We start from the raw sequence: 22,104 nt of genomic DNA, 5'->3' as shown, positions 1-22,104 counted from the left end.
CTTTCACTGCATTTAACAGTAGCATAGGGTATATATACTGGAGTAGTGAACATAACAAGAACCGAAATTCTAAATATTTGAAGTACAATTCCATATTAGTTATTCCTTTTTCTTTACGTTCATCATTTCTTTGTATAGTTTAGAGCAATCCATATTTGCATAATAAATCCGTTGTGTTATTACCGTTAGACACATAAATGATTATATTTATCTGTTTGTATATGTATTCCTGATGCATGTGGTGTTCAGCTTAAATGTACATTTACGGTGGCTTATATACATACTGTATTCACACAAAAAGTAATTTGGGTTATAAAACACAACGGAATACAGCGAACTGAAGACAGTAAACTGGTTTTCGACAATCATCAGCTGGTGTTTCTGCTCGAAGGTAACGTACCTATTGTAGACAAGGTGACGAAACAGAAGTAGGCTCCTTCAAGGAAGCCCCAGTCCTCCCAAAGCGAGAAGAGAACTGCTCCGCCAGAGATATACGCTACCATAATCAGAACACATAGCGGAATTGGTACAGCGATTCGCTCCTCTTCGCGACCTCGGGATCCTTCAAAACCTGCTAAGCCCAGCGAGGGACCGATCGGATAGGATGGAGGTACAGGCTGAAACCCGCGTGACGTATACAGCCCAACTGGGCCGTTATCAAACTTTGGACCAGCATTATCCATTGAAGGAAGCATCGGTCCTCCTGATACACCGCCTATAGCTGAACAGTCAGATAATAAGGCATAGGAAGAATATGACTTAAGAACAGTTGTCAAGTGTTATACGTAGATGGATAGAACAGTAAAAGTAAGTAAAAGGCGTCTGGAACCGACGGAATATCCATCAGATTAATGTACGGTAATGAAGAGCGCCAACAATGTTGAGAGCGTTCTGCTACTGAGAATTGAACTTATTCCATATTTCGGACGCCCAAACAATAGAATAGAGACCGTTACAACAATAACATCAATAAGACAATGAAAAACACTATAGACACTTTTATTGTAACCTTTTTATCGTAAGTTATTCGTTACCCATCACCAGCAGCAAATCAAACTCGAAGAAAACTCTTGCTCCAAAGGTTTTCCCTTCTCCACTGCTTTGTCCTTCCTTCTACTTTGTCACCTTCCGCATCTACCATCATCGAAGTTCAATCACTGTATGACACTGTGTGAACGCGTGTATTGAGACGGACTGGCTTAATTTTGTCGTTGACTAGCAAGAACGAACACTTGACAACCGTTGGCTGTGCGCTTCTACCCCTGTAGATGTGTATTCATGATTATGATGGTGTTGGCGCCATTAAAGTTTGAGTAGAATATACATTTTATGATGGAACGATTCTGTAGCTGTGGTAAAGGTAGAAACACGTGCATATTTTTACTTTTCGGCCCTACTTGTACACTTCCGTTTTCTGTGTTCGGTAATACTTCTGCTATGCAACGGCTATCCAACTGCTCGCGCACTGGTCTGGGTAAGGGTGCCGAGCTGCGGCAGCGTCCTGCTCTTATCGATCTTGTCAACCCTGTTTAGCTGGACACAAGAAAAAATACGTACGAAAAAGCCGACGTCGTCGTCGTCGTTTGGACCGGCCTTCGTTTATAGGCAATGCGGCTAAGAACAAACAAAGATGCTACGAGAGTGCATGACTCACGGATTCGGGACGACTTCCGTTCCCGTACCCAGCGCATAGCCATAATCAGATCATTTGCTTGTTGCGTCGCCATCGTCTTCGGCGGTCTCTCTTTCTGTCAAGCACTGTTCGACGAAGTCTATCCGTGTGCGCCTGTACGTGCGTAAGCGTACCTATGTAGAGCTCCGCATGTTCGTTACACGTCAGAACATGATGGAAGACGAGTCGGACGGCAAGCGGACGAGGAAGGCCGTTAGGGCAACGGGAAGTGGTAGGCCAGGATAAGCTCGTCTAGTTAGCAGGTCCCGACATGTTGCATGCAATTTAGCGCCAGGCTTTGTCAGTTAGTTGTGCATGTAGACATCTAGCCTGCCAACGTACCAATTTGTGGCAGGTCGTAAGCTTACCAAGCTCCGCGTCCCGCTTACCCGCATCTGATGTGCTTCTCGGCCTCGAAGATTATCGTTAAGTAAATTGTAAGACACAGCAAATTCTACTTACTGACTTCATTATGATAATGGCTCATTAGACTAGTCCCGTATTTTCTGCTGTCAGGAATTACGTTTCACAACTAACATCCGACTTCGCGCATGAGTTTTGGCATACCATCAAAGGGAAGGTCCGAAAGACAAATGTTCTATGTCGGGACCGAGAGAACTTTTGGTCAGAACGCGGTCAAATAACGCATGAAACGAACATCTGTACAAACGAAGACTAGTATGTTTGGTTGAACAAATATTTAGCAGAGGCCTAAATATGAGTCTTGTTCTATACATAAAGATTCTCCACAAAAACATGTACGTTAACTTTTCGCAAGGTTTACTTTTATACAACGCATGCACTCGTTTTTAAATGGAAAGTGGTGTCGATACGTTGGCACTGCTGTTACGTAATGAGCCTCAAGAAATTTAATGTGGCGGTCCGTAAGTACAACAATACCGTGGGCTCTCGAAAGCAGCAGAGAAATGCTTTGTATCTGATTCTTAACCATTGGTGGTATTGGAACTTACATCACGAAATAGGAAAGATATGACCTCTATACGTATTTCTCACCACAATGCCATATAACTAGAACAAGAGACCATAGATTTAACCCGCATACGTTAGATTGCCATTAAATTTCCAATGCGTCTCTCGACTGAACGAATTGTCTGAAAAGCTTCTTGGCTTGCTCTGAAAAGAAACATTCTTCAAGATGAAGGAGATTTACAATACCTCAACTGTTCGACAACGGGTTTATCATGCGCTTGGAATGGGTGTAAGTTCACGCAATAAGCTTTAAAGAGAATCATTTTTTCCCCCACGAAGCTGAAAATTAACATAATGGAAAAATAACGCATTTTAAAAAAAAGTAGCAATTAGGTAACTGTCATTTGAGACAGTTGAAAAAAATAGAAAGACTAGTACTAGTAACTTTATGCCGATATAAAAGTGAGATATTTAACTAAAACTGCATTGAAAGATAGCTATTGACAAAAACAATGGATAGCAGCATGCTTTCTATGCCGGTTGAACTGTGACTTTTCCGGGTATAACGTTATTACCGTGTGAAGCTTGTCTATTGTTTCCGCCGAGCTCATCAGGCGTCATATCATCGAAGTGTTGTGCAGCAACGGTGTCATGTGGCGTCTGATTAAAGTCAAGAATCTGTGTGGTCTGAGTTTGCTGACGTACAGACCCTCCTACTTTCTCTGGAGGGTCTACCGAGTAGTGATTCAATGGAGAATTATGCTTAGCGAGTTGCGGACTCTGCTGCACCTGTTAATTATAGAAAAACGTGTTAACTAGCATAGCAAATGATTCTGTAATGTTATTTTTTTTTTATTAGTTTTTAGGCATAAATAGTTATCTCAGGTTTATTGAAGTGTCCAGCCCTGACTCGAATTGCCCGCGTTCAATCCCATAGATTCGATGATTGACTTCTTCTCGTGTATATTAGCAACCTCCATTCTGCTGCGGCCAGCTGCCAACGATGCGCAGTGCACGTACGGATCGTCAAGGCCCCCCACGTAAAGCAATTAGTGGGCCAATCTTTTGGGGGGTCTTTCATAGCGTTTCATTGACAGATTTGTATAATAGCATTGTCTACGCGCGTTGTTTGTTAAAAAGTACTACTGAATCTTCAACCACGTTTTGCGTTAGATGACGCCCATTACACGTCATCTATTTAGAACTGTACATCTCTAAAAACATTTTAAAGAAAAAGGCATTTGACAGATTCTAATAAAAAGCCAGATTTTACAGTTGTTACGTACTATGTACAGCATTATACACTATACAGATTACATACACAAGTATTACCTTCTGGAGAACGAAATAAGGTCGCATCTTGAGCGCAGTATGTGCGTGCATGATGCAAATATGTTCTTCGTACGCAAGGACAGATGAAATGTTAGGCTAACCAGCAATTCTTTGTCAGCGATGGCAAATATATCCTACTTCGTTTGGTGCATTTTCATTATTTCCAAACAGACTAAACTGTAATGAAAAGCGGGGAAGAGATGTTTTCGTTTTCAAGAGGTATTCGTAAAGGCGGGGGAACCAAAAACAAATTGCTAAGAGCCATACGAAAAATGCAGGGACAACGAAATCGTACCATTCGGTAACTGGAGTAGCTGTTCTGGCTATTCATTCTTGCAAGTGTGTTCTGTGCCAACGAGAGCGAACCCGTTCCGGGCGGACTCTTGACGGGTGAAGCTCGACAACACGAACATAGCTTTCCGTACGTATACCTGAAGTGCGCGAAAGAATACATCAGCGCGAAAGTTTCGTTAGTTGAAAGCTTTGGCTGGATCACAACAAATTCGGGTATCATGGCGATGGAGGCGTCTCAATATCTCTAAATTTTTATATATATATTATAATGACGGTTCAAGACGTCTAATTATAGTAGGCATTGCGCTGTTTGTTTGATCTCCACATATAACGTTCTCCAGTATAGAAAGTAAACTCAGAGCATACGTCGTGAAACTGGACACAGAGCTATATTTCGCTAGTAACTTATGGTAACTGAATCCTCGGCTGTGTCAGCTCAGAGAAATGAAGTTGTTGACTAGCTACGAGGTTATTATTATTATACTTTGTACGCCATTGTTCTATTCAGTGTTCGTAAAAAGCCTATAACAATGCAAGTTAATCATAATAGAGGTGTCGTTAATCATTAGAGTGGACTGGCCCTCGCAGGCTACGTATCTATGTCTGACGCAGCGGAGAACTACGAGTAAGCGACCTGAGAAACGTCGAAAAAACAACGGGACTGTTCCCTGTTTAAAGAACTCTCCAATACACACGTCAAATAAATCTCTTAGTCTTCGTGCTAGCTTTGCAGCATGCAATTAACATTGTAATAAAGTTGAAATGCATAAAATGGTAGCAATACTCCCTGTGCGTTTGATCTCTATAATCAAAGAACCTCCTGAGATCGAAACGTGAAGACATCTGAAAAGCTTCGTATTTTCGCCAAACGTTAGGTAATAGTCCCGGCTTCACCGTCACTACTAATGATTTATTATTAGTCAATAAAGCACGCAATAATCTTGTTTTTCGGGAAGTTTCGTACAGATGCCTAATATAATACACGAGTGATTACCATTTCATATGAGTTAACTGTGAACAAAGCGCCAAGTTTTTGCACCCTTAGCTGTTTAAAGCGCCAGGTAACTTGTTTAGACAAGGGCTCACTCATCAGCCGTTTGTATACTCCAAATTCAGCCCTTAATTATACCGTGTATAGTGGTTGCTTTCGTTTGATAACGGTATCACCGTCTTTCTAGCGTCAGGCCGATGTTCTGGGCATGAAACATGAAGGATTACAGAAAGCGTCATCTTGTTTTCAGAGAAGACGAATGTAACGTCTTGCAATGACGTTAAAACTTCCAGAACCCAAGGAGATGTGAGGACCATTCGAAAGTGTAGGCAAGTGGTTTGGCCTGAAATGTTACAGTTTTCGAATGAGCCCGCAATGCGCATTATCAAGGTGCTTAACTGCTTCGCTCAAATTAGAGCCCTATTAGTCAGATTAGACAAATCCGTTGAAGACTTTAACTGTTCCGCTTACAAGCGTCAGGCGCCGATGGACTGTCAAAGCCTATATAATGTATCAGAACCCTTTGAGAAATATACGAAACACTCATTAAAATATGATCATTTGGCTGTGATTGTTATTAGCAAGGCGTCAGATTAGCAAAACAAACTTTTGTAACAGCATCCCTTATTTCTAGATAACGCAATAAAAGGCAAACTGGAATCTCTTACGTACTCAGTACAACAAAACACATAAGCGAAAGGACCGCGTTCGAACTCCACGTAATAACAACTCTGTGTGTAGCTGTTTGGTCAGCTAACTGGTACATGTAACGTGAGCGCTGCAGATGTTTGTGTGCGAAGGCCGGACTAAGGTCGTTCGGACGTGGGCAAACACAATCTTACTTATAGCAATCAGTAACGAATCGACTAGGTCGACGAAAGATAAAAAAGAGGAGGTGAAGGGAGAAAAGCAAGCGCACGACTGGGCAAATGGAAGGGTGGACGCGGCCCAAACAACAGCTGCCCTTCCGACTCTGTCCGAGCGTGCGAAGCAAGCCAAATTGAACCCAGTGAACTGAGACGCTGCCATCAGCGTTCAGCGTTCGGGAATCATTCGCATCTGTTGATTGAAGAAGAGGGCATCACAGACATTATGAACGGCTAGTAAATACTACGGTGACTCTATACATATATGAGCATATCCGGATAATAATAATAATATCGTGTATCTATGTATCAACAACGATGGAAAGCATCGGATCAAACGTCGACGCATCTCTAATATATGTCGAAAACACTTTCGCCTGACAAATATCTATATTAAAATACGCGCATTGACAGGTACAGGTTCAAATATGTCTGGCAGTAATACGGAGACCGTGACATCATCAAAGTCCTTACCCAACGACGTATATGACGTCTGTCTTCATCGTTCATCGATCATGAGCATCAGTTGTTTTTCTACTTGAGAGACCATGAATAATGAAGCCCTTTGGATATGCTGGAGAACATGGAAGTTGCCCTATGACGAAAACGGTAGGGTACAAAGTTTCAATGTTTATGTGTAAGTTCTACAAGTGCTTCGATCACTTGCAATTCAACGGCAGCTACGGTATTCTAAACGGCGCAAAAGTGGCACACACGCCATGAAACAATGGAATCTAGGCAAATTTGGATAGTAAAAAATACTTAATCTTTAATTCGAGTATTTGATGCAAATAACTTTGTTAAAAGGCCTAAAAAAGTAGCTTTACAATGTACAGTGTATAAAGCTTGACCAAGTCAAGCTCTACCAAAGCTGACTTTTAGCATTTTGCAACACCGCTGCGTAGTCGTTTCTATTTCTGAAACACTTAAGATAAGATATGATATTTTTTTTGAAAGAAGAATGTTCGATCTAACAAATAGACTAGGACTAGTTTCAAGAAAAAACAAATTCCGTAACAAATGCTGAATGAGGGATTTCATCAAGGCCTTCCGAACGACCAAGCTATTTCTAGATTGATTCACTTGATTGCTTCATAGACTAAATTAAATATGTCTCATCACGACCTTATGCGTTATCTGAAACACTCTTTAGACTTCCTGGAGGGTCCATGAGACCAGCGCCAATAGAACGAAACCTGTGCATCTGTCTAAGTTTAATCTGTGCTTCATACAACCTTATCATTCACATTGTTGTAAGACAAGCTAAGGCGTGACAAGCAAAAGGCAACCCGTCGAATTCTGCGCCAGCGTTTATACAGCAAAGAAGCAAAAACACCTTTCTATGTTCCGAGTTTTACGTCCGGTATCGCCGTTAGCTAGTATCCCATCAGGCGGTTGGCTGGCTCTCAGCATGAAATGACCCGTGTACCTATGCCTATGGGTTTGAACCTAGACCACAACGGGTCCCTAAAAAGTTAGCAGGCAAAGACGTTACCTACTAAGCTATCATTGGGAAAATGAAAAACAATATAACAGCTATCCAAGCAAAACCATCTGGGTAGATGCAACAATGTTTCAAATTTACTTAAGCTGAAGTCTGCGAGCGCAACACATATAGTTCGTGATCCGGTTTAATTTGAACTGTTCAAAGAGGAACAAGGCAATTTCGAAAAAAGTTGAGACGATGTAATATTTTTCTTTGCTCTTTTCAGGTCGTTATTGGCTTAGGGCAAGATCTTTCGAAATGCTGATCTGGAACCATCGTATTCCGTTGTAGCCAGAGCAGACGAATCACTGACAACAGTTCACGAAAGCAAAACTTCGGAAAAAAATATTCGCTACGTCTTCCTTTCCAATAGTTCATCGCACAGTAATAAACTTATAGTTGTGAACGTTTTCTATAGAAGCTTTCGTTCTTGTTCCGCTGCTTCGTTCAATCTCAAAGATTCAATGCAGAACTTGGAAGTTGCCAGGGAAGAACCAAGGGACCCACGGCGAGAAATGCAACTGACGCCGATTGCCGACAACAAAAGTGTAAACGAAGCAAAGACATATGGCCAGATCGAAGGCTGTACAAACAGCTAGATGGAACTATGTTCTATAAACAGACACATACACACGAACACTTGCGGAGAATTAAAGACGTCGATGCATCCATAGCGACAGCCAGACTCTAGGATGCGACTGCAAACAGATTCATGGAGCCGTTGCCAAGAAAACGCAGCTGAAGACAAACACATATCTGAAGCCCTTGTGATTTTGCCACACGATCTCTAGGCGTAGCGGTTATGCTAATGTGATATATCTGATGGCAAAGTACTGGCCATAAGCACAGAAGAACTACATCAAGAGATCTACATGACACCGTCACAGTGGTTCCCTGCCGGGCGAATCTGCCACATGTTGAAGTGGCACGTTGAACATGAACAATTTTGAAAACAAAATTAAATTTGTAGATTGAAACGACAAGCTGATACTAAGCATATTATATACGCAATGATCAGGCTGCCGTATTTTATTGATAGAACTAGATGATCTGATCGAACGGTGGATCGTTCGGTCTAACACGCATCCTTGTTCATAGAACTACGCTTGTGTCAGCCAACCTAAGTTTGGTCAACAGAATTATTTGAATCTTTGTAGATTTTCTCTAAAAATATGAAATCAGTAAATGTGCCCTGTGATTTAGCTCACAACTGTGTGACATTGCCTTTATCAAGGGAACCTAGCACGTTCTTGCGTGTAGGTCTAGAACACCTATAATCTACTGAACAGTGTTTCCGAGAATCGACCATTTATGTTTGCTGGACAAGCTGCATCTAACGTTGTTATATCAGTAACGAAGATGCGGGGGTTTATATAAATATGCTATTATCAATCATAGCGTCAGATTCGAGCGTGTAGCAGGTATCCGTGTTGTAATTCTGTTCTGCCTACTTAATTGAAACTGATCATGTCTGCGAAAATGCTAAGAGAACTAGGACGAATATCTACAAGAGGTTTTCCCTCACGTAGGCAAGGGCAATACTTTCTTATGTACACTAGATAGTTCAGCTTGAATGTAAGTACACCGAGCACCATACCTGAAGGCTTTGGCGAGAATGTCGCCGACATTAGTGAGGTAAAGCAGCATCAGGGGTATTCCTATAATAGCGTATAGCATCGTGACGATTTTTCCCAGTTGCGTTCTGGGTGCAATATCTCCGTAACCTGTTTGAATAGGAACAAAAACACCAACATCACACGTATCAGTTAATCTTAAGCTCTGTATATATATATCTCTTCATTCAGTTTGTTTTTTAGGTAACTCACTGCTTATAATATAGAAAAATTGTACTTTGAATTTAGGTAAACTCTCAATTTAAATTTTCCGCGAGCAATAAGGCCACGATATGATAATGAAACAAATTTGTAATTAATGTTGTGTATGTTTTATGACGTTTGCAGATTGACGCTCAAAAAATAACTACGTTTTGATTACTATTATTTTCTATAGTAATATAGATCTAGAAATCGGACTATTGCGAATGCCTTTTCGTGTTTCTATTTCTACTTATTGCTTCAGGCTATGTACAATACTTGCATAGAAAATGGCCGAACGAAGGAATGTCTGACTGTCCGCTGATATGACGACAGCGTTGCCTATAAAAGGTCGACTAACTCATAGACTCTAAGGCGTCAGACAGTGTACGACCTCCAAAACGCCCTTCATTACACTTTCTTCAGTAAGTTAGAAAATCTAAGCGATACATGCAACAAATACCGTTATAGTTTGCCTCTAGTCACCACTGACTTTCTGTCCAAACAAACATCCAGCCGGACGCAAGGACTTGGAAATACGTTTTCAGGTCAGAATTTTGGAATAGCTTGGCTGTAGTTAGCTGGAGTAGTAAGTCTCTAGGAGAATACCGAGTTAATAGGATTTGGTACCTCAGATCATCAAACCCGCCGCCTTTGAGCAATTTCTTGATGAATGCAGACGAAGTGGAACATCGATCAATGGTGCTAAACGCCCAACGCCTTCCGCAAGACGCTGGTTTTTATTGAAACCGAATTTTTCTAGTGCGTATACACTGGCTTTTAATGGCTTACCTTCATGCAAAGATGAACAGTCGTAATGGCTGGATGATGTTACGCAGAACAAAAAAGGAAACATCACAAATATAATACCAAACAAAATGAATAGACAGAAAGCAGAGGTTAACGGATATTCCTATCAATGCTTGTTGCACTTGTATTGCTTTGATTAGTGAAAAAGATCGGACAATTCAACCCCGTGCGTAAGTGAATCACTGCAAATTATACAGCCTCAGAACATGCAACTACCAATATAACCAATTCATCTGAATACCGTCAGAAAAATAGGATTTAAGGTTTTGATCAGGTTGCTTGAACATTTATCAATCCAGCTCTGATATCAATATTCAGATTTCGAACCTAAGCTGAGTTTAATGAGGTAACCAAAATCAGATTCAAGTCAGCTTTGCTTGCGAAGTCATCTACACGATGCCACATGCTCGTCCACACGCCATTTCGGCCATCAAATTGAATATCATTACATTCTGTATTAATTATATATCGAAAAGTTCGTTTCCAGCTAGCCAAGACTGTTATACGCGCCTTTTTACTGCACACTTTTAGTCTAGCTTCCCGCCAACAGAAATTATAACAGCAAAGGAAGATTGGAAAATCAATAAGGTACGGTTTTTGATTAGGAGTCACACCGAGTTTTACCAATTATCGGTAAATTACCATTGCAGCTTCGGAGATCTAACACACATGTTGGACTTAGCCTATAAAACAACGTTCTACCTTGTTACAAGCCATACAGAGCGCTGAATATACAACTATACGGAAGCGTTCCAAAATAGAGAAGAGGGATTTCGAACAAAGGACCAACATACTTGAGGGAATTAAGAATTTAGTGACTGTGGTAAGTTTTAATCGGCACAGAAAACAGGGACCGCATAATTGTTCTCGACGGTCTTTCCGTTGAGAATAATAACTTCGGTGCTTTCTTTCTCTTAAAGCGAAATCTATTGGGAACTTCGTTTCTCAAAATAACTAACCACAGTATCGAGATCCTAGCCATTAATCAGCTTCTAGGAGATTAAAGCTATAACACATACATACACACAGCTCAAGTTATGTGACAATAGATAGAAACTTTCATCTTTGTCTAGAGCATATTGGGGTCTCTGAACATGCTATACCTAGCGATACTATTGTGTTATGTTGTTGATTTACTTACAACAATGGTTGTACACGTAACTGAATATACTGTATGCTATATAGCTATGTACCTGCCATTAGTTGCTTGTAATTTTGCATTGGGACTTATTGTTACTAATATTGTCTCTTCGTTGACACAGAATACGTGGATTTCATACCGTAAACAGTTCTTAGATCACCCAATGTCTGTCTTATTGACCCAAATACATGTTATAGCCTCAGCTTACGAGTTGCCTAATTTGACAGATTCAGTAGTCATTATTTAGATGAGCAATTTATTTCTTAGCTATTTCAAGAGACATTTTTGCGCTAGTCCGTATATCGACCCACATTTGTCCCATGAAGGACGTCTTAAGTATTATTCAATGGGATTTTATCTAACAATTCCTAACGCTTTATACCACTTTCTTGAACCGTCCTAGCAGTCCTTAGTGCAACTAAGTGTCTAAAACAAAGCAAACACAGAATGAGATGTAAACCTCTTTGTGCCGAATTCGTGTGTTTATGGGAACGGTTTATCCAGCCACAGGATATGGTCCTTATACCCTTTTGATCATGACCAATGTTGCTTAATTAAATATAAAATCTTTTTGCGGATAACTACGAATAAATCGAAACAAGAGCTAGCCCCAACACTATGACTTGTCAAGTCGTTTGCTATAAACGTAAAATGGCTAAATTAGCCAGATTACATCAAAGAATTTCAAAATTTAAATTAAATTCTCAAAAAAAAACAGCGGTTGAGCTGTTACTCTTAGCCATACAATTATAAGTAGAGTGTATTGATAAGTTACGATTTCTGCAATGTTTCTTGCCTACGATATCTATAACGGCCCCTACAAACTTGAGAAAATAGACAAATGCATTCAAGGCTAGTTCTCAGGGGCGACTAACTTTGACGAAACCTCGTCCCAATCGAAACTGTATATCTAATCATTTGGACATCTTCAACTGATGTTAAGTGTTCCATATCATGGCGCATTCGATTTAAAGTTATGAGCCTAGAGGAACTTCATTAGAATCTCGAATCAGTGTCAGCCTGATTCTATGCTTGATACCTTTATCAGTGTTCATTTGTTAAACGTTCATTATAATTATTTGTACAATTATTCAAGTATCCGAAGTGAGTATTATAAATGTTAAGGACTAAGAAGTTATTTATAAGACTCTTGAGAGTCGCAAGTTTCAAGTGGTAAAAACGACCAGACCTTTGGCTAGTCGCGCAAGTAGGATTTACCTAAACTCTAATAACTCTAAGTCAAGCGACGTGTCCTATTAACAACAGTTGTCTGTTTCTTGATTTAGTTCCTATATATATATATATATATATATATATATGTATTGCATTTCCGGCATAACTGAGGGCAAAAGTTGGATACGCACTATGAAAACGAGTGGTTTAAATTGGGTCTGCTTCCAAGTCAGATAGTAAACTATTGTATGAGATAATCGACTTTCGCAGGGTTCACACTAGATTTTTACGTGAATGCTGCTCCTCTGTCGCCTTTTACAAGGGCTTTATGTTCGGTTACTTGAGGTTGCTAATGTAACAGCTGGTGCAATTAGAGTGTCATCGTAATCCCCTTAGATCCATAGGCATTGATAAGGCCAACACCATATCGACTTTTACTTCAAAGACGAAATGTTGAAACTCCTATTTAGACGAGCTCTTGCTTATCTACACAGGAAAAGAAACAGAAATACATACTCTCGAAAGATAAGCACGTTGGCTGAGCGTCAGAAATTTCCCTTACACATGCTGTTGGAGTCCTGCTGATTTTTTTAATTGACTTATCTATTTTTCTTTTTTTTTAATTTATTCAAGACTAGCCTCGTAAGTCCCGTTGTGTCTTCGGAGATTACCTTACAACATAAACTGCCAACATAGTGGAACTTAAGCCAAGCATATTTGGTATCCTAGCTTGATGAGCAAAAAAAGGACTACCAACAGACACTCAATCTAATGGAAATATTTGACATTTTTTTCGACCATCAACCACCATGTGAGAAATAGTAGCGATGTTTACAACAGCTAACCAATAGCTATTATCATAATGATACGAAGGACAAGATGCACTACCTCAAGAACGACTTTGGCCTATGTATATACAACATTGGTACTATCCAGCGAATAATCATTGAGTGCAAATAGATATACACGCATACGATAGATAGATGCCTAGAAAAATATATAGACCGTTGGCAAACTCTAAAACCGTGAGCTGGCTAAATTAACCAGAAAATCGGCTGCTCTTCGTAGTGCATTGTGAGGCATAAACTTTACAGCCGAGACCCTTGATAGCTAGCTATGCGTTACCAATGCAATGATGTTAAGACAACAGTTTTCCAGCATGACCAGGTGTGGACTGTTAGTGCCGCAGACCGGTGAGTGTGCCCAGCTCGCCGGCGTTTCATCCAAAATCATTTGGCGGTAAGTAAGGCTTAGATTCTGATCAAAATTTTATGGGTATACTCTACAGGAACCTGCTATCACAGGCAAAACGCGCTAGATATGCCAGAGATGAAAGACAATCCATCTCAACAACGGAAGTTTCGACCGGTGGCTTAAATGCCACGCGAGATCGTGGGAAAACCACGCCTGGAACGTTTTAATGCTATTCAACCTATGGGGCAATGATTGAAAAAGCGGGCGGAAATAACAACACAAGAGCAATTAGCATGCACACGTTTATTTTTGCATTTAGCTTTAGTTTCTGACTAGACCTTCTGTCTTCGAGTCGAACGCAACGCATTGGATCGAATGGTGGCGGCAGACATTCGGGTGTTGGAGATGTTATTCCATTGAAAAGGTTACACTGGCGGATGGAAAGGACCCTAAAGCGGAACTAGATCGTTCGAAAGACCGGCGACAACAGAAGGGTCGCTACTGCTACGATCATTGATCCTACTGTCGTCGGCGCCTACCGAAAGCCAACATCTATTCTCCAGCTACTTTTGCTTGACTTGTAAGAGCGGCCATACTACCAGAGTGAGACGCAGAGCGAGTTTTTTTTCCTACTTTTTACGGTTCTCGTGTGACGTACTTCCATAATAATATTATTATTTGTTTTTGAAGAAGCACCCTACTCGAATGTTGCGCATCAATGTGCGCATATACTGTACACTGTACATACGGCTATGTTACTTTAGCCTGTAATAGCCGCGCTGCAGGTGTAGTTTCCGTACTTCTCTCCGGCAATATTTAGTGGAGAGCGGTTTATACCTTTGAGATGCACCGGCAGCTCTGAGATGAGCTTTCGACATTTGGCGAATGTAACGATGCTGATTTGATGAAGATCGCCGTGATGATGGTGCCGGGAAGAAAGAATGAAAGGCCATTAATAAGAGTTACAGTTTTGAGCCTCTGTTGGTATAAGATCGGTTGTAGGCTTACGATATGGCCTGAACATCTTGTCCCTCGACATATCAAAACATTGAAGAGGTTTAACGAGAACGGTTCCATGGAGACTTGAGATTCCTGTACGGATTTATTCAGCGGCTAAGGGGTGCATCATTTAAATGCTTGTTGTCGCCGGATACCCTTGTCCAGGTCGCGCTTATGTGTACTTTCGGTAGTTTTGCTAGATAAAAGCTGTTGCATTAATACCATGAGAACATTGATATACATATATATATATATATATATACATTAGGTGTGAGGTGGCGAGGTGCATAGACAGTCAAAGACGCTTAATTTGGCCCTTGTCGACGGAATGTCTACATATATATCACAAGAAGGCACATTTAAGAGCATTACTTATTTTTTTAGGCATATAAATACTTTAGCCTGGATTAGCTGACTATTAGAAACACTATGGCAGGAGTCCGGTACTGGTTTTTCATCTAAACACAAACCTTTTTCGTAGTCGATTTCTTACGATGCGCGACTTTACTTTTTTACCATAGGCTCTCATACTGCGACTCGTCGATTAATTAAAGAAACCGTTAGTCGTTAGAGCTGTTAATTTAAAACTAGTTCGACTTTGAGCCCTCTAGCAGCTTTTAATTTAGACATTTCTAAAAAAACACTGTCCCTAGTCGACGATTCGGTGTTTCGTTTCAAGCTAAATTTTCCAGTCAGATCTCGCCTCTAATACCGACTTCATATATAGTCTAACTTTATATAGAGAAAAACAAGGTAAATAATATTTGCTCGGCCGATAAAGCTGGAAGATTTTGGAAGAACAACAAAAAACACAATTTTAAATATAAAATGGAAAAGTAAAAAAGATAAATATATTTACTATTAATGTACTAATGCGAAATTTTTTTTGCGGAGCTGAACTGAAAAGCTAGGGCGTCTTTAGGCTGATCGTCACATCATTTGGTTTTCATCTGCTTTTTTCCATATATGTATATAGATAAAAAGCTATATTTGATATTAGACCGGGCACAAGTTTCAAACATATGTACGACGTCCTTAGCGATGTACTAATTGCTGTGATGTAGAAGATTTGCATTGTAGTTCAAAGGAACCTTTTAAAACGGACGCGCATATATATATATATATATATAGCTTTAATAAATAGTCCTTTCGGCTTAGGCTAATACTAGCTAGATTTGTCCAATACGGTTCGAGACTTTTCTGTGCATTTCATCAACCGGAATATCATTAAATCTGCGTTGTGATAGATACTCTCTACGGGCCAGCCATAAATCCAGCTACAAGACGGATTGTCCGTTGGGAGTTTGTTTTTTTCGTCCTTTACGCATAAAAAAATAGCAATACTTGGCGAATTAGAAAAAGAGTGCATATTAATAATGGAATATTTTAAGCCAGACCGACAATCTCAAAGCAGTGAAGGAACTTAACCCTGCAGAAGTTACTTCTTATTTACACAGAAGGTTACAGAAGGAAAATAGTTCGCATATACTACTAAGCTCGATTACTTACTCGGTACTTGTATAAAATGTCTCGATAATGAAAATGTAGTAAACTTCGCGAAACATTTTAACGATCATCTACGCCAAAGGAAAATCCAACCTAGAAACGTATAAAAACCGTCTACTAATCATACTATAAGTCCGATAAATCAATCTAGTTATCCTTGAAAAGACCTAAAAAAACGAATTTTAGTCGTATCTTTACCGGCTCTACAGAGCAGAGATGTTTGAAACAATGGGTAAAGCAGCCTGAAACAGTGGCGAAAAGGATATCTTGGTTGCATCGGCAACGCTGGCGACGAAGTGTCTCAGGGACTGTTCGAAAAGTGTTGTTGTACTCGGCCTGTCTTCTTGACGGAACCTCAAGGAAAAGAATATGACGCTCGTTTCTAAATAACTTTGTCCTGCTACTGCAGTGAATATAGCAGTAGCTAGCATAGCATATGGATAATAGGCGATATTTCTTGCAATAGCAGTTTCTACGAAAACAGCCATTTTTTACAGGTGGCATCTTTCTGTTCAGTTTAAACGTAGCTGCTACTTTGAACTATTTTTCGCTAAGAAACTTTGCAGTACAAAGCAAAATAACTTGACGAGTATTCGTTTTTTTCGCTTATGCCATCCCGTAGCGGCTATTCAAGCCAGTAATATTCTAATGTTATTATCGGCCTATGTCTATCCCGACTGCAACTTGTGTTTGGCTACGTAGAAACACATACACACACATATGATGGCGCTGTACTTAATGGTCGATGGTGCACATATAGGATAGCGGGGCTGCAATTACTACTAATGATGATGTAGCTTGTTTCCGTGCGCATCCTTAAAAGGCTCACTAGGCCTTACCATCTGTCAGCCCCTAAAAACTAAGTGTGAACCGTATACCAAAACACAAATACGTCATTAGACACGTATATATGTGCTGTGTGCGACAATACCGGCGTTAACCATACGTTTATATTTCTAGAATTAAGCGCGGGTGTTTACTAATTTTTTATTTTATTTTATTTTTACTAATTTACTACTAATAATAACTAAAGCTAAGAAAACGCTGTGTATGTTTTTTAGAATTTCAGTCACCTTGCACGTTATCGAGTCTGCTTGGAAGTTATGCCGAACCGCATAGAGCTTTCGTCACTTGTAACATTTTAGAAGCGCTACTGTAGCAAAAACGGTAAACGCAAAAACACATAGCCGAGCTTTAGCAAAATCGAAGTTGATTTAATGTAGGCAGATCCTGTGAGAAGGAAAAAAAGCAAGCTTTAGTAAGAGAATAAATGCTACCGGTAATTTTGAGTTACAAAAGCCGAAAAAAAAAATTATGACCGGAAAGAAACCGGTCGTGTCCGTCTCCTACATGCAGACCTGACTTAGACTTAAAGCTTGTTTCTCTAATCTGTTTTTTAGATTGCTTCGTTACTAGACGTGCAGAGATAAGAAAACTGTTTTGCATATAGAGACTATTGCAGTAGTAACGACATAAAGGGACGTAAGGAATCCTCGCAAATCAAATGATAGCGTCGCATTTGAAATTAGCTTTGGCGAGCCGCACTGATCTGCAGGCATCGGAGTTAGCGTGTCAAGGTCGACACATAAAAACGTTTCCTTATCTCACATATGGGACGCACTTTCGTTGCTTGGCAAATTCTGAAAAAATTTCACATAAAAAGGATAGCGCGTACGTAAAAACTAGGCCAAGCCAGATAAACATATAAGGCCTAAAAATGTCTTTGCTTTGAAGCGCATTGAAGCACAGGTAGAGCTAGGAAAGTAGCCAAGAAGTAAAAACCAATATATGCTACGAGGATTAAAGAGAAATGACTATAAAATAGTGGTAGCTAGCTAGCTAGCTAGCTACCTTCAGCCAGCAGGGTAGGAGAAGAGATAGAGTGTCAGCACCTAGAAATTATGCTTACATATAATTTCTAGGTGCTATTGTAGGCATAAGAAAACATGCTGCCAGCGAAGGGCAGATACATTGGGGCAAATTAAAAGCGGCCAGCGGAGAAGAATGGGGGTGGAATCTCTTTGTCGATGTATAATAATATGAAGTGACAAAAACTAGCACGAACATTATCGTCTTACTGAGGTAAAAAAACGAAGGCGATTTAAGCGATGTCTGCTTGCTAACGGCGAGCGATTTCGTCGCTACTGCCAGTTGAACAATCAAGGAACGCGTGACACACTGCGCAATCGTCCTTAAGAAAATGCCAGTGAAGTCAAGCTGGACGGCTCAAGCGAAACAGCGATCGGGTGAAAGCCCGAGAGAGCGATACAGAGAGAGAGAAAGGGACAGAGAAAATAACCAAATACTAAGCGAGTGGAGGGACAGAAACACAGGCCATCAGGACTATTTGTTGGCCGCTGCAAGATGGGTAAGCATGTATGAGTGTTTGTGTGGATGTATCGATAAGGGTACGACTAGGATCGACACAACGGTAAAATACCTATGTATATATATATATTGGTTTAGTATTGGTGTATTCACAGATAAGCATTTTGCGGTACAAGAAACACGGTTCTAGAGGAACAAAGAATAAAGGCATTGTCACACGAAGGCTAGTGAAAAATATGGTCAGATTGGTTACAGTCTGAGATGCGCGGCATAACAAACGGCCATACGTTTACCGAATTGCAAATGGATCGGCATCAATGTGCCGATAGGAAGCAAAATAGAAAGTTGGATATGTAAGATAGCGCCCGCGGCTTTTGTTATTGTTGTTGTTGGTATAACAAACGAATTATGATTTCCCTTACACTATCCCGTAACGGTCTAAAGCTTTGTCTAGGGCATCATAGCGGCAATAACGACAGCAGCAGGAGTTAAGCCCCATAACAAGAACAGCCGTCAACGACAAACAAGTAATAACAGCACAGAAAAACAACAGGTAACTGCAACCGAGTTGTTAGACGAGCTACGGTACAGCCTAACGGGGCGGCACGGTCGCATCGACCTATAATATTGCCCCTATGACTGTTAGTGTTTCTACTAATTATGGTGTTGAATGCTAATGAAAAATGGGGCGGCGGCATGCTTGTGATGCGACAATAAAGGCAGTGCGAGTGAAACAGAAAATTTCTGCTGGTTCTCGCGCATTTATTTTGCGAATTCGGGGGGTGAGGAGGGGTAAACGAAAGACGCTAGAGTATATTAGCAAGCACGAAATGAAGAAGAAGGCGAAGACAATTGTGAAAATGAAGAGGGCTACTAGTCGCAGACGTACAAGCAGTGACTTTTTGAATGGCACCTTTTTTGTCTCGCGATAACAGCCGCGGTCCTGAGAGTTTGCCTTAATCAGGCCACTGTTCCAATATGTTTGTGTGTGCTTCAGTTGGTTGACGGAAACCTTCGTGTCATCAGGCGACCATAGTACCACATGAATTCCCCAATCATGGCTTCGATGGACTGTGCTGCTGTCTCTTTGCTATAATGTCCTTTCCATGAGACTGGTGACCCTTCAGACAGGTGACCGGAACGGTTCAGGGCGACAAGCCCTTTACTACTCTCTCCCCCTGAATTATCTCCCAAAAAGCATAATCGGAAAGGGCAAGTATGTGGGAGCAGATGCTTCACTGTACGCTGATAGCCGCGCGATCTGGAGGATAAAACGGCTTGAGGATCGGCAAACGTCGGTCTTCCTTCAACAGTACGTAACGAATGCCGATCTAGAACTAAACCTGGATAAGAGTAAAACCATGAAATTCTGAAAAATGGAGTCACTAGCAGCAAATGACATTCTCTGGTTACGCTTCTCGTTTCTGGAATAGGTGAAGCATTTCTGTTTCTTAGAGTTGACACGATTTCGTTCTGGAACGTGATATACAGAGTATATAACAGAACGTGTTAAAAAACACGAGTAGCAAACGCTACCATAAAATGGTTGTCATTTTTCTCCCTGAATAAGGATTGAGAGTAACACGCCTTTCCAATATCAAGCTCGTACAATGGCTTTACGTGGCAGCAAACGTGTCTACAAAACCTTATCATAGCCCAATTGTGTCGACTGGTTTGTGTAAAGCTTACTTTCTTCAAGACAGCTCTGAATCTGCGTACATCCTGTCATAATGATTACGTGTATTTGCTAGCAAATAGGCTGGTATTGATTGAGGATCTATTGTACAGCATGTCTGGCTTATTAAAATCACCTGCTTACCAGAAATTCATCTGACAAGGAGACAAATGGGTGGTTGTCGTCGATTTGGAATTCTGTACCACTGGCGCTAAGATATACGTAACGTAGAAGAAACCCTACTGAAAAAAGAAACATATAGTAGTCCGCCACAAAATGCATGGCTTCCACTATGGTGTGTGTATGTGTTAGTGAATTGTACCATGAGGCAAACGGAAGTTGAACCTGTGTCTGATGCGGAAGCCCCCTGTGAACGCTACCGCATAAGCTCATGTCCGAGAACGCCATATATATATCTCTCCCTGTTCTGGCTTTTCTCTCCCTGTTCCTTGCGCGCCTCCCTGCTCTGTCGAGCAAAAAAGTTCGCTGTGAATTGGACACTGCTTGTTTTCAATGGAACTGGGTTTATTGACACTCGCCTTGACGGACACCTCTCCACACATTCGTTTAACTCCATTCGGTGGTTCAGCTTATTTGCCTGTACAGTGGAGGAGGTTCCGTGTCCTTTGTCGGGCTTACAACGACCTGCAGTCGGAAGGCTGACAACTCGTCAGTTCAATAAGTCCTCAATATTTGCTGTTTATCAACTTTGTTAGCGCGTTAGTGACAAGAGCTCTTCTTTGGTTTTCTGAGTGAGTATCCCTGCATAGTTGATCTATATATTTTTACGAATGCGCGCTTTGAAAGGCAACGGAAGGTGCTAACTTATAATGCATACATAAGCCATAGCGATATTTCTTGTTTAAGTAGTGGCGGTCACCGCTTACTACGAAACTAGCATCCTATTACTATAGTTTCAATAGTAATGGTAGGAGTGCTGCTGCTGCTGCCCTTCTTAATGGTTGTAAGAAAGGCAGAGAAGCCTAAATAGTGAAAATAGAGATGGACCTAGTGGTGGGGGTATTGACACTAAGGAGTGCAAAAACGATGTTGTTATGCACGCGGTACGTTCGTCCGCTCATCGTACATACATATCTAGCATATACAAAGGTTGGAGCAATCTGATGTGGAGCATCGTGTAGCCAGACTCGCGCCCGTAATGCCAAACCACAATTAGCCTTCGTCAAACGACTTACCGGCATTTTCTCACAACTGCTTCCAACGTTAACCACCAGCGCAAGGTAGAAGGGCCTCAATCATTCGACTGTTAAAACAAGGTAGAAAATCTTCAGCGGCATCTGTTCGTCGAGTGACATATGACGGTGCGTTCAGTTGCTGGGTAACAGGTAGACTACAGGGGGGCAATAGACGCGATGATGGCACCGCGAACTTTGGTATACATAGTCACTGTCGGTCCCGAGTCCGACCCTACTACCGCAGCAGGGAGCCTTAGCGAGAAGCGTGAGTCCTGCTGAGCTTACGGTAATGGAAATGCAATTCTGGTCAGGACATCACCAAGTAGTTGCTCGAACAAAAACAACAGGACATCAACTTAACATTAGGACATAGCAGTATTATTGTAGTGATAGCAGTAGGACAAAAGATATACATTAGTGCATTTCGATATGACTCACCCACACGCACACGGACACACACGGAGTGAAGCATGGAAGACAATTAATCTCTGTAACTACCTCTGATATTCTATAGGAGAAACACCTACAATCAGCTGATTAATAATAGAACATGAGAAAGTAGTTACATTTTCTATATTTAATTGTGCAAGCAAGGAGTATGTGTGGGATTGTAGCTTCTTACAAGTTAAAATCAATTTGCGATACATCAGTTAAGATTTTTGCTCACTTATTTTATTATAGCTCTTCGAATTATCGT

The 22,104-nt window shown here is 40.9% G+C and overlaps 1 protein-coding gene and 1 long non-coding RNA gene across 2 annotated transcripts in view; one reads left to right on the top strand and one right to left on the bottom strand.

Moving 5' to 3' along the window:
- The window catches only part of LOC111267064 (potassium channel subfamily K member 18), a 54,452-nt gene that overhangs the window by 3,257 nt on the left and 29,091 nt on the right, over positions 1–22,104 (bottom strand). Inside the window, exons 2-5 of the mRNA XM_022845034.2 lie at positions 9,169–9,295; positions 4,230–4,365; positions 3,178–3,391; positions 401–721 (exon numbers count right to left, since the gene is read on the bottom strand). Coding sequence (XP_022700769.1) covers positions 401–721; positions 3,178–3,391; positions 4,230–4,365; positions 9,169–9,295 — 798 coding nt within the window. The remainder of the gene's footprint in view (positions 1–400; positions 722–3,177; positions 3,392–4,229; positions 4,366–9,168; positions 9,296–22,104) is intronic.
- LOC147752593 (uncharacterized) overlaps positions 13,656–22,104 on the top strand; it is a 47,842-nt gene continuing 39,393 nt past the window's right edge. The window contains exons 1-2 of the long non-coding RNA XR_015313639.1: positions 13,656–13,748; positions 17,270–17,375. This is a non-coding gene — a long non-coding RNA (uncharacterized LOC147752593). The remainder of the gene's footprint in view (positions 13,749–17,269; positions 17,376–22,104) is intronic.

Source organism: Varroa jacobsoni, unplaced genomic scaffold (assembly GCF_002532875.2).
Source record: "Varroa jacobsoni isolate VJ856 unplaced genomic scaffold, vjacob_1.0 scaffold_1143, whole genome shotgun sequence".
Lineage (NCBI taxonomy): Eukaryota > Metazoa > Arthropoda > Arachnida > Mesostigmata > Varroidae > Varroa > Varroa jacobsoni.
The sequence above is the reverse complement of the archived record's forward strand: the minus strand, read 5'-3'. Positions and strand labels throughout refer to the sequence as shown.